The sequence below is a fragment of the Astatotilapia calliptera genome, chromosome 22 (assembly GCF_964374335.1).
Source record: "Astatotilapia calliptera chromosome 22, fAstCal68.1, whole genome shotgun sequence".
Lineage (NCBI taxonomy): Eukaryota > Metazoa > Chordata > Actinopteri > Cichliformes > Cichlidae > Astatotilapia > Astatotilapia calliptera.
The window spans coordinates 17,477,954-17,494,900 of NC_137442.1; the positions used below are offsets into that span (position 1 = coordinate 17,477,954).

The 16,947-nt window shown below is 43.7% G+C and overlaps 1 protein-coding gene across 1 annotated transcript; it reads left to right on the plus strand.

Moving 5' to 3' along the window:
* Positions 1 to 11,609: 11,609 nt before the first annotated feature.
* hey1 (hes-related family bHLH transcription factor with YRPW motif 1) lies at positions 11,610 to 14,322 on the plus strand. The gene is made up of 5 exons (XM_026156142.2): positions 11,610 to 11,801; positions 11,920 to 11,995; positions 12,085 to 12,168; positions 12,284 to 12,365; positions 12,563 to 14,322. The coding sequence occupies exons 1-5, from the start codon at positions 11,716 to 11,718 to the stop codon at positions 13,228 to 13,230; spliced, it is 996 nt and encodes a 331-aa protein (XP_026011927.1). The 5' UTR covers positions 11,610 to 11,715; the 3' UTR covers positions 13,231 to 14,322.
* Positions 14,323 to 16,947: the final 2,625 nt, after the last annotated feature.

The following is a 16,947-nucleotide window of genomic DNA, read 5'->3' on the forward strand; positions in this document are numbered from 1 at the left end:
TCATTCTCATCTCTTTTGGCTTACAAATGTGAGAATGAAAAATGAATGCTGCAAGCCTTCATTTAAAGTGTTACTTAAACATTTACCAACAATCAGCTCGTACCTACATAGCACCTTTCCTCTCAGGTGAGTAGGGATGGGTACCGGTGTCTGACATAAACGGTAGTAACCAGACCGAAAAGCAGCGCACATTTCGGTGCTTTATTTCGGTGCTTTTTTTTCCTGAGCTGTGATACACTTCTAGCCAATCATTTTACGTTTCCGAGGATAGTAGGCCAGGTACGTACGTTCTGTTAGAGCAGAGCTACAGATTAAAAATGCCCAAGGCGAAGCGGTCAAAAGTCTGGCTGTACTTCACAGCAAAATATGCAAACTCAGCAGCCTGCAACAAGTGCTTTAAGCTGATACTGTGATACTGTCAAAGGAGGTAACACCAAGAATCCGATTAAACAGCTGGCGACGCATAGCGTTTTTTTTAAAAGCCGAGAAATGCGCCGCATTTGATAGCTTGCTGCGAGACCTCACACCGTGCACGTCGGGTGGGTTGCCAGTTATCGGACCCGGAGCAACATCCCCCAAAAACCCGAAGAATAGAGTCCTGGCCCCTAGCCCTGCCAGTGTAGCAGAAATGATGATGGATGATGATGCGCAGCAGCCGTTCTTCTCTGCGTGAGTAGCTTAATGTTCGTGTGTAATTTACGTTGAGTAGGCTAACCATGTTATTACATTAATGCAGGTAAGGTGAACTAGCAAACATCATCATAGCTACATGCGGCTGTCTTCTTGTTTGATGGCAGATACTCCCTTCACCCTGGCCAAAAAGGCTAAAATGACCAAAGAAAAAGTGGAAAACAGTTAAACATGAGAGGTTTTTGGACAAAGTTTGTGTTTTTTCCATTGATTAAGCACTGCTTCCAGCCAAGAGTGATACCATATATGCCACATAGCTGCAGAAAAGGCACACATTGTTATCTTTTTACAAAAAAAAACAGCTGAACATGAGAGGTTTTTGGACAAAGTTTGTGTTCTCCATTCTTTAAGCACTGGTTTGAGCACCGTTTAAGCACCGGCACCGTTTCAAAAGTACCGATTTGGCACCGGTATCGGATAAAACCTAAACGATACCCATCCCTACAGGTGAGCACTCAAAGCATTTTCTGTGGCAAGTCTCAATTAACCAGTCATACACTTATATTGATACAGCCTAGGTGCTTTGCACTTATGCTGCCATCCATCCATTTTCTACTGCTTATCCAGGTTTGGCTGTGAGGGCACAAGTCTCTTCCTGATCACCAAGGGGTATACGGAGTCATTCACAGGCCAGCCGAGCGATAAAATCACTCCAGCAAGTCCTGGGTGTGCCCCAGGGCCTCCTCCTGGTAGGTCTTGTTTCGGGCATGTCCCAGTCAGATGCCCGGAGCACCTCAACTAGCTCGTTTTAATGTAGAGTAGCAGTGACTCTACTCAGAGTCCCTCTTGAATGACTGAGCTCTTCATCGGTGGAGAGCCAGATTCTCCTGGGCTTGGAGCTGAAGTGAAATAAGATTTAATCACACCTACACCATCAAGTGTAATCGAAATGTGCCGATAATGCTAAACGCATGACAGGGCATACTTTACACATTCACCTAGCAAAAGATCCCTGGTTTAGGGATCTTTGGGGATGCGTCAGGAAAGGTGTCCGGCATAAAAAAGCATAAGGAGCCCCTTCATATATTTCTCTTTATTGCCAGTGATGGGTTGAGTCATCTCAGCTGAGTCTTTTCCCTACGCTCTCCCCTGCTGATGCTGAAAGGCAGGCAGGCAGCACTCCTTGGTCGCAGCACAACAGCCCAACCGCCCAACCGCTGGGATCTACCATTTCCGTTGGCGTGCCTCCTGTCGCAGTCGCTCCCCTCCTACACACATAACACACAACCACAACACAAATAACTACACACCGCCGGCCCCCTCTGGAGAGATCAATTTCACAGGATCGCACAGCGAGCTCCGGTTCCCAGGCGCTGCTCACGCGGTCTGCAGACCCAGACGGTTTCTTCACACAGCCTGACTCCTGACCCTCCATCATTACGGGGGGTCAGAGGACCAGCAACCCCTCGCTGCAGCAGGAGAAGGCTGGGGGGCTCTGCTCCATTGCTCCATCCAAACACTGCCAACATACAGGAGGGGGCCCATTTAGTTCTCTCGCTTTCTCATCCCGGGGTCAAATGTCAAACGTTAAAACATGTTTCGACTGTTCGAGCTTGTTATCGAATTAGCGAGTAGAAATGAGTGATTAGAAGTCTGTGTGCATTAGGAGTGTGTGCGAGTGTGTGTGTGAAATGTGTGAAAGCCAGTGTTGTTCACCGCCTCACATTTCAACATACCTTCATGCCAGCCACATCAGGGGATGAGATCTTAGTCATATCCAGCCACAAACAATCAACTTCTCAGGCTACTCCCGACTTCTGTCACATGCTAGCAGCCTGTCCTTTCTCTGATCTCAGCTGTCATTCTTGTACGTATTCCTATAATATATATAGCTACCACAGTGTATGAAATGTCAAAACAGGTCAAGATTAACTGTCTGCCAAGGGCACAGGGCCCGTTTGAAAGTGTGACCGGGTCAAACTCAAAGCGAATAATCACCTCAGGCCAAGATGAAAGTTAAATAACTGCCTTTGTTCTCTTCGACTTTCTTTCTCACTGTCTCCTCTCACAGTGACCACCCACCAGGAGTTTCACTGATTCCAGACATGAGTCACACCCAACCCACTTCCCCCCCCCCAAGAAAAAAACCCAGCCACTCCACTTCCCATTTTGTCTCCAGATTAAAGTCACACAGCGCCGATTGTGACCAGCAGGTACTTTTTGATTTGACTTGACAGGATGCAACAAATGGGAGTCAAATATACGGAGTTCTTCATCCCACCCACCTGTTGAATTTAGATATCAAATGTTCCAGACTGAGGATTAGAGCACCAGCTAGAACATCAGAGAGCTGCAGATGAAGGGGTGTGTTCAGGTTGTCTGTGTTTCCTGAGCAAAAAAACTTGATCCTTGTAACATATGTCCACTAGCTCCCGATCTGAGGCAGGTGCCTTCACATTCAAGCTCTCCGGGAACTCTTTCTAAAACAGAACAAACTCACTACTCGAGTCAAGTGAATATCCTACATGTTTTCTATTTCTTAGAAGAATTGTTGCTGTATTTGTACTTTTCCAACAATTGCACTAACAATAAGACCAATCCTCCTATCATGACTGTGGAGAAAGTTTCAACTTGGAATTTCGTGCTTCCATTTCCTCTTGTACATTTCCAGCTATTCCTTCTTCCGCCTTCATTTTTCAGATTCACTGGAAGAGAGGAACACCACCAGCAACTCGTTCTTGCTGTAAAAATGAGAGCAACACCACATACAAGTTTAAAAGCGTAGAGTACATAGACTTAATGCACAAATATCAATCACTTACTAGGAGGATAAGGAAACAAAAATACATGTTTAGAATCATCGGTGAAATCTCACTTTTACACTTTGTACTCCGCTTGCAGACATCAGTATATAATACCTGAACTTCGGCCTGTCTTGAATTCTTTGTTTGGCTGTAATAGGAACGATGATGGGCTGCGTGGGAAGTGTGGTGGGTTAGTGGATATGTGTATGTCACTGCTATGCTCTTCATGTGAGTCCACCCCATGCTAATGTCTATGTATGTAAATGTTGGTGCATATTCACTAACATCAAGTATGTATTTATTTACAGCTGAAAAAAGCCCCCAACCACTGCACTTAAGTGAGTATGAGTAGAAAGTTTTCCGGAAACAAACGCACCACAATATTTTAATATATTGTTGTTGTTGTTTTCTTAAAATACTTGGATAAAAATCACGGACTGCTTAAAGTCTAGAACCCATGAACAACATCAAATGCTGTGTTTCCCCCTTTGAGATGCTCTGCTAGACTTTTACTGAAGCCACCTTCAGCTTGTTTGGCTTCAGTTTTGTCCTCAGTAAATCTACTGGACTGAGATCAGGTGGCTGACATGACTTTTTGCAGACTTTGGCTGAATCTGAGCACAGAGTACAGTTCTGTACTCTTCAGAGTTCCTCCAGCAACTTCTATATCCAATACCATAACACTGCCTCCACCATGTTTGACAGATGATGTGGTTTGCTTCGCTTCCTGAGCTGCTTCTCCCCTTCGACATATTTTTCTCTTCCATCATTCTGGTACAAGTTCATCTTGGTTTCATCTGTCCAAATGTTTTCTTCATGCTCTTTTGGATGTTTGTAGACTTTGACAATGATACATCTACCTCCTTGAGTGTGTGCTTGACTTGGTGAGACGTTGCGAAGCTGTTTTCTCTCAAACATGGAAAAAGATTCTGTCATCTTCCACTTTAGTTGTCTTCTGTGGTCTTCGAGGCCTCTCGGTGTTGCTTAGCTGGCCTGTTCATTCATTCTTTTGAGGAATGAACCAGAATGTTAAGTTGGCCACTCCTAAAGCTTTTGCTATCATGCTGCTATTTTCAGCCTAATGATAGCCTCCCTCACTTGCATCGACATGACTTTGGACCTCAAACTGAGTATTCAGGGAAACAAAAAAACCAGATAAAAAAGTCAACTACCCAGCTGCTTTTGTTCAGTCAACCTGAACCCCATAATAATCATGTGATTTAAAATCTACTGAATCAAAGCTACAAAAAATTATATTTTAATGTCCAAAGACTCCTGGAACTAAGCGCATAAATAAGGTAATAATATAAATAAATGATGCTGCACAGCAATGCTCAATATGTTGCTCTACGAGTGGTGCTCTACATCTGAAACAAGTGTTTATTCAGATTGAGAGAAAATCAATCTTATGGACCTCAAGAACAATTTTTAAGAATTAGGAAATTTTCTGTTTTTCTCTCCTTCTGTGTGTTTCGGTTTCTGTGTGTGTGACAGAGAGAGTGTGGGAGGCCCTCCAACGCTTCCCATGGGGAAGCAAGACAGTGATGAGTGTCAGTGGGTCAACTTTGACACATCCTTCACTTCCTCAATCCGCACACACGCTGACTGATGTGTTGTGCGTTGCGGAAAGGGGAGAAGAATACGAGTCAAGAGGGGTGAACGAGAGGGCCCGTCAACAAAACTCACAGGGCAACTAACAATGATTGACACGCACAAACAATGCGACCACGTTCAAACCCCCACCCTCCTGAAAGACAATGCCAGGGTTTCACACACACTCACACAGCCCTCACCCCTGCCTTACAAACAGCCCACCCTCTTAAAGACACTCACATTCATTAACAATGTCTCTCTCGCTCTCACCCCCTGTCTCGCTAAGGGACAATAGTCGGGTGTCATACATGTCTGGAGCAGAATTAGCCGTTGCTTCCTCTCCCTGTCAGGAGAAACAAAGTTAGCCTTCCTCAGAGCTCCGCGCAGCTCTATTTATAAACAATAACAAGGCTCACCCTCTGCAGGGCTTCACCAGAGAGCAGCTCCACGCATTGTTTCGAGCGGATGAACATCTGTCTGTGGCTAATGTGCAGACGCCGCAGATCCTCAGCTCTGAGTCAGTGAGGGGCACACCTTCAGAAACTTTATCACTTAGTTTTACCTAGAAGTCCTGCAGGTTAACGCGTTTAGAGCTCCACTTTTTTGGATGCTTGAGCTCCATTTAGAATTATGAACGTATAAAGTTTGCAGCTGTCATGTGTTGAGGGTTTCTCTGGCACACATAAAGTTTGGGTTTAAGGCTCCTGTAAGCCTTTCTTGTAGACAGCACAGACACCGAGGTGTTCTCATACTGCTCTCCAGGCTGCTTTGAGGATGTGTCACATGTCTACAGAAAGGCTTATTCTTCTTTTCCCAAAGTCCGGCCAAGTTCCATTCCTGATTTATTTCAATTTAATTTCCTTTATATAATTTTAAAGATAAATTATAGAGATGTGGGTAGCGACTGACTTTTCCCCCCCACAGTCTCAGATTCAGCATCCAATCTTGCTGTGCAGCACATGTGCAGCTGTGACACAACCTTACACCCCGCGGACCACAGCAGACCCTCGTGTACTTGCGAATGAGGAAAGAATAACACTGGCATTTAATTTGTAAGCAGGATTTTGTGACATCACAAATGGAAGTCAGTCATAGTTGACTACGCAGCTTACACAAACTTCTGATTCAGAACAGCACCGTGCATCCAGCAGTTTAACTTGTAAAGGAAATATTGTTTCTAAAATGAATTTGCTTTCAAAAATGTTTGTACGATGCAAAAAAATGATGTTTTTCAGACATTTTCTGAAATAATAAATCTTTTGCATTTTTGTTTTACTTTTTGTGTCTAATTTCATTTTTTGTCCAGCTCCATTCCTGACATTAGACTAGAATTATTTCATTCCCATTTTGAACAAAGGCCTCAGTCACATCGGTCTTTAGACATTTCAACAACCGTCTGGCAACCCTTTGCCACTGGGTAGAAAATATGTATTCACTGACAGTTTGGGAGATTGATTTTCAGAGCCCCAGTCAGGCAGACCTCAAGCCCAGCCAGTGAAATTGTGTATTTCACAAATGGGTTATAAGCGGTTGCTGGAAGTTGCTGGCAGTGATCTTGTGTGAAACTGGTATACGGTGCCACACCTAAAGCTTTGAGATTGATTTAGTTGCTAGCAGGTTGCTGGAGCAATCTGATAGCAACCAAAGCAATCACTGAGAGGCTTTTGGTGACGCACCTTCTGTGTGACTAATTTCACTGAGCCACAGCCAGTTCCCGTCCATAACTTGGTTAGGTAATGGCAGGAGGTCTCTAGGAGGAGCACGTTTAAAAAATAAACAGTGAAGTTCATTAGGTAGCAACAGTTTTATACAGAAATTCATTCTGATGACTCGAGCTGACTCCAAGGACGCAGCCTTAGTTGAGGGATTGCTTCCTCTCAGTAAAGTTACATTGTATGTGTATCTTTTAACATTTTTATTTATTTCATTTTAAGGCTTTAAATATGTTTTCAGCACTTCCAGTGAATCAAGTCAAGACAACCAGTAATCCTGCGAGAACAATCGCTCCTCTGTTTCTTCTCAGGACCTTCCCACTTATGAAGCTTATTTTAGGGCTTTATAAACGCAGGGATGGGATGAGATAGAGAAGACGTAAAGATTAAATTATTAGCCACCAGCTGAGTGAGTCAGGATTTAATTTTTATTCTTTTTCCCAAAAGGAGAAGATGATGAGCAGCTTGAAATTAAATTAAGAAGTGATGATTTGTTGCGGCTTTATGATTTAAAGGAGATTCTTATTTTATATTTTCGTAAATTCCTCAAAACCTCATGAGATTTCTTTGTAATCTCAGTTTGTCCCTTTTCGAATAGCGCGACTGTTTCATACTCAACCTTGTTAATTAATTGTGTTTATGACTTTTGTGCGCATTAATATAATTGGTGGGAAACAGACCTCACCTTCACCGTTGCATCTGCTGGCAAAGTTCGAGCAGAACATCGGGAAGACTTTAGCACATTAACAGTTTTTCGTGACTTTGTTTTGTTAAGGAGTAACCGAGAGTTCCTGAATGCGAGTTCAGCATCGTTCATCAAAGTCAGTCTGTCAGCGCTGCAGTCCTGCTTGATTTACGCTCCCAGCCACATAAGCTCTGTTCAGGAAGTCACATCTAAATAAACCAATACAACTAAAAACCCGATGACATGTGGACCATTGTATAAATATCTACAGCCAAAGTAGCGTAATGCAGAAAATACAGGCGGCATGCAGCACCGAGCTGAATTTGTTGGTGAAATCTCCCTTTAAAACAACTTCAAAGCCCGAATGTGCACAAATACTTCAAACATTTCCTTCTGGTAAGACAGTCTAGACTCAATTTATGTCTGCACTGATTATATGTAATTGCAGCCCAAAAAAAGAGGGAAAAAAACCCTTGTGGCTTACTAATAAACTGGAATTCAAAACCCTTTATGATTGTACAGTAGAAGACAGCAGAGGACGTGGAATCAAGAAGTTAATTTCTAAATCAGTGCTTTAACGTTTCACATTTTGAACTGAGCTCACACCACGTGCATCAATATTCGCCGTTTGAGAGGATTTGGCAGCTCTGCAGCATTTGCAGAGACCAAATGACTGTCTGAGGGAGAGGACATGCAAAGCGGGGCTGTCATTGGAGAAAAGGAGACGGAGGAAAATATGTGAAAACAGGAAATTAGACATGAAATGAGAAAAGAAGCGAATACGAGACAGAAAGGGCATCGGAGGTGAGCCGTCACCGAGTCCTGGGCCTGAGTATCATTCGATTTGGTGGCCTGATCCGCGGCGGGAGAAGAGGAGGGCGGCTGTGGGGAAGGGGAGGGGAGGGGTGGATTTGATGATGTGGTGTTACGGGCCCTCACCTTCAAAGGGCGGCCTCTGAAAGGCCCTACTAATCACAACATGTGATGAGACCGGTAGAACAAAGACAGCCGGGCAGAAAATAACAGCGTGGGAACTCTGGGTGAACTTGAAATACAACAAGAGGGCTCACACCCCCCGCCTCCACCTCCTCCTCCCTCCACGCTCAATACACAAACACACACACACAAAGTCCGAAACTAATGTGGACGCACACCTGTGTTTATTGTGACAAAAGCTTCAGGTTGCATGCACTCGGAACGTGTGTGAACGCAACTCGCTCGCCCACTCCCAACACACACACTCACACAGGCACCAGCTCACCGCTGATCAGCTCAGCAAAAGGTTGTACCTTGTCTGTGTGTGTGTGTGTGTGTGTGTGCTGATATAAGCGTAGCCTTGTACAACAACAATAAGATGAAAACAGCCCTAAGTGCTTCCTCTCATTCATATAAACCAAACAAGGCAGGCCTTCTCTCTGAGATGACTATTACGCCTCGGGTTGCCTTCGGCTCCCACTGATAAGGATCTCCATATTACCCTGAGTGCGTGTGTGTGTGTCTGTGCGTGTGTGTGTGTCTGTGCAGGCATGCTCCTAATGACTGATTTTTCTGTTGCTCTTTATTAGCGTAAGATTAAAACGACAATCCCACAGCCCCTCGGAGAATGAGTGGAGGTGCACTACGATCTTATATATCACAATAAATGTTTAAAAAGTCTGATGAATTGAGGTTTTATGTTTCCTCATTACATCCTCACAGAGCACATTTCCTCGCTTTATTCATAGCCCTTCATTGTTGCTGCCTGGTGCAGATATTTTGCAGGATGCATTAAATGAAACTGCCTTCAGTGACAATTTTGGCTTCTCTTTTTTTTTAACGCGAGCCGGGATAAAAATGTCAGTTTGCCACCAGTTTGTTCCCATAATTCCAGCTGTACCTCTGCAGTGACATCACACACAGGAGTCTTTGAGGATTATCTTATAAATGCAGTGAAACATAAACATTACATCATCGTGTTTAAAGTGAGCAAACTGGGCAGTGGGAGTGTGCTTTTTCATAATTTAGTATTTTTATTCTTTTATTCTTTATTATTTAATTTTACGTCAGGTTGTTCTTTGTTTACTCTGTTAATTATAGGTGAGCTTTTATTAAATGTAATACAGCTTACTCAGAAATGATCAAAGGCACTGCAACTTTTTTTTTAAACAAATAGCTCTTTTGTGATTCGCCTGTTTTGGTCGACAGATTTATTTTAAGTTTTTTGCTGAATGCAAAATAAACTTAGTTCTTTTCTGTTTCTCTGCTGTAACTCTTATATCACCAGACTTCGATGTCATAGCAGACTCATTTTGTAAAATACTGAGAAAAAATACTCATTAAATAAATTGAGCCCCATCTTTGATAACCATTATATTACTGGATCATTATCAGGCCTCAGAAACATTAATAGCTGAGGAGTTTAACACTATACCAGGCAGGTTAGACCTAATGTAAACTGAGGTGGTGTCATTTTATTAATGCCCTTTACAGACTATTAGAAAGAGGTGTTAAATGTGAACAACAATAAAACCGTGGAGTAAAATTTGGCTTTAATATGTTCCTCAAATGAAATGAAATAGAAGCCACTGCAGCCTATGAGAGAGATGATTACTTATATACTGTTAATGATTCAGGCGTTTTTCATGTCTATCACTGTGCACTATTCTTTAAAACACCGCACTGTTGTTTAAATATGCCGCAGACCGGTCCCTGCAGGAGACCGTCGCCTGAGGGGCTCCAGCTCCATATGCATTACATGAGTGCTGCACGCATATACAAACACACAGCAGCAGCTCTTGTCAAATTATTTGGGGAGTGTGACCATTATAGGAGCCATCAGTCGTGCGCTGGTGATGATATGGAAACTCCAGGGAGAGCGGACAAACCGCTTTGATTGCATTACGGGCCTCTCGCTGACTGCTCTCACAAGCCCTTGAAGTGCCCACGGAGTCTTTACCGTGCATGAGGTCTCTCTGTGGGGTAAGATTAGACTTGGTGGCTTCCTCTGGTTGCGGCAGCGCTCCCTGTCTCTCCTCCCGGGCTGAGTTAGTATTGGATTACAGGTTCACACGCTCGCTCGCAGACCGCCCGTCGCCCCGACCAATTGCTCCATTCATTCCAGCGCTGGAGCCGGCCGTCGGCCTCTGATTGGTTATCAGCGCCGGTTAGGGAACTTTCCCACGGCCAGCGCGTGCTGACAGCCGGCCAGCCACTCCTCATCACCACCGGGGACACACACGGGGGAGGAGGGGGCGGACTCGCGGGAGCAGGGTGGTTGGGGGCGGGGGGTGGACAGTCATGGACCGAAAGTCCATTGGACCGATGTCAAAGTTTCTCCAAAGATCCTCCGTGTTTGGCAAGATCAGTCACTCTGAAATTGAGGGGGGGAAAAAATCCCAAATCACGTCGTGAAACCTGTTTTTCTTTAAAAACTCAGCTGTGATTTCAGAAAAAAGACGCCGAATGAAAAGAAAAAAGCATGAAAGTATTTAAGAAGGGGAACATAAAGTGGTAACAAAGGCTGTCTGTGGTCTTAAAGAAAAATATTATTAAATCGATTCAACAGGAACAACGTGTGTTAATGGACATCAGTGTAACAAACATATTAAATGTAAAGATTATAACTAAACTGCTGATTTCCATCTGTAGTCCCAGGGCAGGTCGGCCCAAATCTTCAATATTTAGCAGACTGAACTGTTCTGCGATATAAAATATATCCCAAACATGCACTATGAAAAACATCTGAATCTTTTTATGTTGTCAGTCACGTCTGTTTAATTTATAGCCTATATAGCACACTTAAACAACAGACGTTCACAGGCACATTTACATCACTAAACTTCAAAAATTAATTAAATAGATACAATTTTTAAAATACATAAAAGGTTTAAAGTTTTGTTTATTGTGAAAAGTAAAAGTCGCAGTCATGGTCATTAAAATGTACTCATAATTTGCAAACGCTCATAAGTCATGACCCACCGCTCTTTTTTACATAAGCTTCCGTTACAGGTGAAAAGTATTGAAGGTTTTTCAGGGCATCGAAACAGCCTCAGAGTGGGAGATCTTAACTCTCCCCCAGCCCTCAAAGCGCACGAAGACGTGCTTGGGCTAACTGCTGTCTTTCAAACCCGAGACAGCTTTGTGATTGGCTGATTTGGCGCGGGTCACCGCCCCCGTTGCCCGACTGCACCGTTGAAATGACACCGTGGGAAAGCTGAGCGCTTCAAACAGAGGCGCTCCGGGCAAACCTGGGCAGAAGCGAGTTTGGCTCACAAAGCTGACGCACTGAAGGAACTACTGCGCACGAATCAAAATGAAGAGGAATCACGATTTTAGCTCCTCGGACAGCGAGCTGGATGAAACTATTGAAGTGGAGAAGGAGAGCGCAGATGAGAATGGGTAAGTCATTTGGCCCTGAAGTGTTTCCTTCCTCTGAAGTGGTTCAAGTTTGTGAATATCTCTGTAAAACTTTACTGTGCGGATATTGACCAAACCTCCCCGTTCCACCTTCTTTCAGGAATATGAGCTCCCCTCTCGGCTCCATGTCTCCCTCAACATCCACTCAGGTGCAGGCGAGGAAAAGGCGTCGAGGAGTAAGTGAATTTATCTTTCTTGACCTTGTTTGTCACCAAATGTCACATTTAGCAGGTCTCATCTCTAATCTTTAATGATCTTTTCTCAGATTATTGAGAAGCGACGCCGTGACAGAATCAATAACAGCCTCAGCGAGCTCCGCAGGCTGGTTCCCAGCGCCTACGAGAAACAAGTACGCGAAGTCTCCCAGCCTAATGAGCAGTTAACACTCAGGAAAGCTCACTGTTTACCTAAAATCTGTTGGATTGTTAAAATCTTATCTTTTCCATTTTCTTTCCTCCCTGAAGGGTTCAGCCAAGCTGGAGAAAGCAGAGATTTTGCAGATGACTGTTGATCATCTGAAGATGCTTCATGCTGCTGGAGGCAAAGGTACACTTATTAATTTTAAATATGTTTAAATGAGACACACATAGCTGGTCTGACCAGATCAGCAGTGGAAGTAGTCTCTTTTTGTGTGACTGATATGTCATTATCCCAAAAGCAAGGGCTCAATGGTTCATAACGGTTTCTTTTTTAAAGTTCAGAGGAGTTGGCGGTTATAGAATCTAATTTACTGTCTTCTTCAGGTTACTTTGACGCCCACGCCCTCGCGATGGACTACCGTGGTTTGGGTTTCAGGGAGTGCCTGGCTGAGACGGCTCGTTATCTGAGCATAATCGAAGGCTTGGACAGCGCAGACCCTCTGCGGATCCGTCTAGTCTCTCACCTCAACAACTACGCCAGTCAGCGTGAGGCTCACTCCGGCCTGAGTCACCTGGCGTGGGGTTCTGCTTTCGGATCCCCCGCTGCCCACCTCACACACCCCCTCCTCCTCCAGCACCAACAGGGTGCACCGCTGGCGCCTCTACCCCGCAGCACCACCAGCAGCCCACAAACTCCTCTGTCATCCACCTCCAATTCATCGCCGTCCTCCTCCTCGCCGTCATCCTCCGCGCTGGTTGCAGAGACTCACATCCCGGGCAGGCGCAGCGGCAGCGTCACCCCACACTCCGATCAAGGTCCGATCAGGATTCCCTCCACCACTGCCGCTCCCACCACCGTCCTGCATCCTGCTCTGGTCCCCTCGTCGGCCTCCAAGCTCTCCCCTCCACTCCTCTCCTCTCTCTCGGCGTTCCCCTTCACCTTCAGCACCTTCCCCCTCATCTCACCCACTACTGCCATCAGCCCCCCGACCCAGAACTCCGGCGTGGCCAAACCCTACAGACCCTGGGGTATGGAGATAGGAGCTTTCTGACTAAAATGAAAACTCAATCTGCGTACAGACTCGACTCACTTCCCAGCTGAGCTGGACTCAAGGACTCAAATTCTTTATTTTCCTGCTAAGAAAGTGCTATTTTTTTCTATGATGGTGATGATGATGATGATGACATCCCACAGAGGATATACCTAGTTATAGTCCTTTTTTTTTTAATCATCTGTAATGTTTTTTTTTTTGTTGTTGTTGTTCTTTGTATAGAAGAGAAGAAAAAATCAGTGACGAGGGAGACCGTGACTAAAAGGCAACAAGTGTGATTTACTATGTTGATTGATCTCTGTTCCTGCCCACCCCTTTTAGAAGTTTCACCCACTGTAGTCAGTCTATCAGGAATGGCTTTTCCAGATGGTCAAGCAGCCTGTCGAGTTCCTGGGTGAAAGGGGGGGGGACACTTTCACCCTGGAACTCGGGTGTTGGTACCACAGTTACAGGGGATTGAGAGTCACCCCCTATTTACAACATTTTATGGGGTGGAATAACCAAAACCAGGTGCTCGTCTGACTGATAGTGGGAGCAGACGTCAGCTACCAGCTTGGTTAAAACAAAGCTAAATGTGATTTACCCACAGCCTCCAGTGTTCATGTAAAGCGTTGTTATTTAAACTCGCTTCCCTCAACTTAAACTTCCTCTCTACAGTAAATCCTGTCCTTAACAATCAACTGATTAACAGCTTTTTAACAGCTATAGCAAAGTTCCTGCTTCTTCCTAATGTAAAAGATGTTAGGCTGTTTTTTTTCTTCTTATCACCTAGTCTCAAAAGTTTTTTTGCATCAGCGTTTAGAGTCAGAAGTTACCAACAGGAAGCTCATCTCCGTCTGTAAGAACAGTTGTAGTAAATAAAAAGTAAATAACATCATTACATTTCCAAAGCCTGTAGACAGATTTCTAAATGCAATTGCTTTATTTCCAGGTGATGTTTTGGTGTCTCCTAGCAAACCTCACTGTGACTGTGTGCATTTCATGGTTGTACAAAACACAAGCAAGCGCTGACAAATCAGATTTGCCTGCTTTTCAAAGGTCTTGCTGGTGGTAACGACAAGTTCCTTGCAATAAAAAAAGAGTTCTGATAAATCACCTGCGTATTTGTTCAAGTGTGCTGGGATTTTATTCATTGCGGTGTGAATGTGCTTTGGTGTGGTATGGTACGTGTGTTTGCTTGTTGATGCCTCCAGTTGTTTGTGTGTGTGTGTGCAGTACATGGCGACGCCTGGTATCAGATGAGGCTGCTTGTTTCTCTCAGCAGTCCTCTGTGTGTGCACAGGAAACCATTAACAAGGAGGGGATATCCTGGACAATAGCAGCCTGCCTGGCCCCATGTGCTCCGTGGGAACTAGAGGAGGGAAAAAGGAGGGAGGAAAGGTTGGAAGAGGATGAAGGAGGAAAGTAAGGAGGGATGGAGTATTGGGTAGCAGATGAAGAGAAAAGGGCGAAGAAAGCAATGGGAGGGGTGGCAGAGTCAAAGGAGAGAGGGAGCAGGAACCTGTGAGAAAGGAAGTGTGCATCAAAGGTTTTTGTCTCTTTGCCATCATTTCAGCTTGCACCAGCTGCACCTTCTGTTCTCAGCACAGTGGCCCAAATAGTCGGCCCGGTCGCCTGCGTAACTCTGACTCTTTTATTTCTTTGCTGTCGCCTCTCTCCGCTTCTGTCTAGTCATCCTCCTTTCATTTCCTGATGATGATGCAGAGCCAGGTAGTGATGTAAGCCTCTCTGTGCAGCCGAAAGGCAAGATCAGTGAAGTGGAGCGAAGACAGCTTGTCTTTTGTCGCCCTCAACTGGTCATAAGTGGTGCTTCAAGTCATCGCGGGCAAAGGATGTTTTGTTAATCACAGCAAAATGGGAATATTTCACAAGGAAAAGGACTGAAAGAAGTTAAGGAAACCTATTATGCGTAATGAAATCGTATATTTTTTAGGTTAAAGCAATACAGCAAAAATGCACATTATTCTAATAGCATTAGAATGTTTTCTTGTTATATTAATCCACTGAAAAAGTACATTTTCAAAGTTTATTTTAAAAATGTTTTAGAGCAGATAATAGTACAAACAGATAAGAGTATAAACACTCTCTATAGATGTAATGGAAATGCACAGGCATTTATGCTGTACTTCTATGTCTCCATATAATCTTGATGAACGTTTTAAAAAGCTGGTCATGTATAATAAACAAGTTGGAACCATACAACTCAAATTAAAGCCTCGTAAACTGCCCTTCTACTTGTCATAGCAGGAAAAGCTAATGTGCAAATACGGCCTTCATTATTCTCACTTTCCTTTTATAACTGGGGCTGATGTCAGATTTTCACTTTATGCTTTTTTGTGATCAAATAACAACGTTAACTCAAAATCTGCAGACAGTTATTAAAAAAACAAAAGGCGCTCAATCAAATTCATCATTAGAGGCTGTGATTTTTTCTTTCTTCATGATTTTATGTGTAGTTAGGTACCATCTAATCTGTAATGTTTTATCTATGTTTATGACTTTGTGTCTCTTTTTCTTTGGTGTTTGTGTAAAACAGCTGACTGCAGCACTATGCCCATAACAAATGCCAGAGAAGTTACTTTAGTAGCCTTAAACTGGTTCAGGTATTGATCTCTCACCCCAACCAGTCGGGCAGATGGCCGCCCCTCCCTGAGTCTGGATCTGCCCAAGGTTTCTTCCTGTTAAAAGGGAGTTTTTCCTTCCCACTGTCGCCAAAGTGGTTGCTCATAGGGGTCATTTGATTGTTGGGTTTTTCTCTGTATGTATTATTGTAGGGTCTACCTTACAATATAAAGCTGTTCTCTGATTCGCTCACACTAATGCTAAGTTTTGCAGAACAAATAAATACATGATAAATGTTAAAATAATACATAGGTAGAGTCAGTAAAAATCAGTATTTTTTGTTACTTATTTATATCTAAATATTTAAAATAAAATCAACAATAATTTTAAAAAGTATATAAAACAAAACACAGCATTTTGATAACCTCATGGCATTTATTTCCTGCACAGCTGTATTCATTTTTCACTGATATCTTGTATTCACGATGAGAGAGTCAGACGACTTCTCCAGTCTCAGTGGGGTTAATGGTCTGCCTCGTGCTCCATGTACCACTCTTTCACAGTCTGAGCCCGATGAATCCTGACGCTGTCACCTTGCAATATCCTCACTGCATGAAGGAAGAAAAACTACACTGATGGAAGAATCTATTTTTTTTTAATGCTGAATCTGGAGTGGACTAACTGAAGCAACCCAAGCTTATAAGCCTGCCCCACAGGCTTGTACTGGGGGCACTAAGCACGATGGGTGCACCACCTTATCCACCTCTCTTTTTACCCTCATACACTCATCAGGAACAGAATTCATCTGAGAACACGACCTTTTTCCTTCAACATCCAGTCCAATCTTCATTCTCCCTACCAAATTAAAGCATGTTTTTTTTCCCAGTTTTCCTCAATGATAAGTGGTTTTCTTAAATCTAAAAGCTGTTTAGTCCCAATCCCCTGAGTTCCCTTTGCACTTAGCATGTGGGTATCCGCTAACACACTTCTGTCCTTCCACATTTTCATAATGCATTGTACAGTTCTTTAGCAGTTTCAGCAGTCTCCTTAGTAGTTTTCTTTGCTTGATGCCGGTTAATATTTAGCACCTTCTGGTTTAAGAAATGAGAAACTAATTACTGCATCGGTTAGGGTTAAATAACCTGTTGGCAGCCG

Coding starts and splice junctions, on each gene's coding strand:
- hey1 (XM_026156142.2), top strand. CDS start 11,716: ATGAAGAGGAATCACGATTTTAGCTCCTCGGACAGCGAGCTGGATGAA. Junction 11,996..12,084: donor CGAGGAAAAGGCGTCGAGGA/GTAAGTGAATTT, acceptor ATCTTTTCTCAG/ATTATTGAGAAGCGACGCCG. Junction 12,169..12,283: donor CCAGCGCCTACGAGAAACAA/GTACGCGAAGTC, acceptor TCCTCCCTGAAG/GGTTCAGCCAAGCTGGAGAA.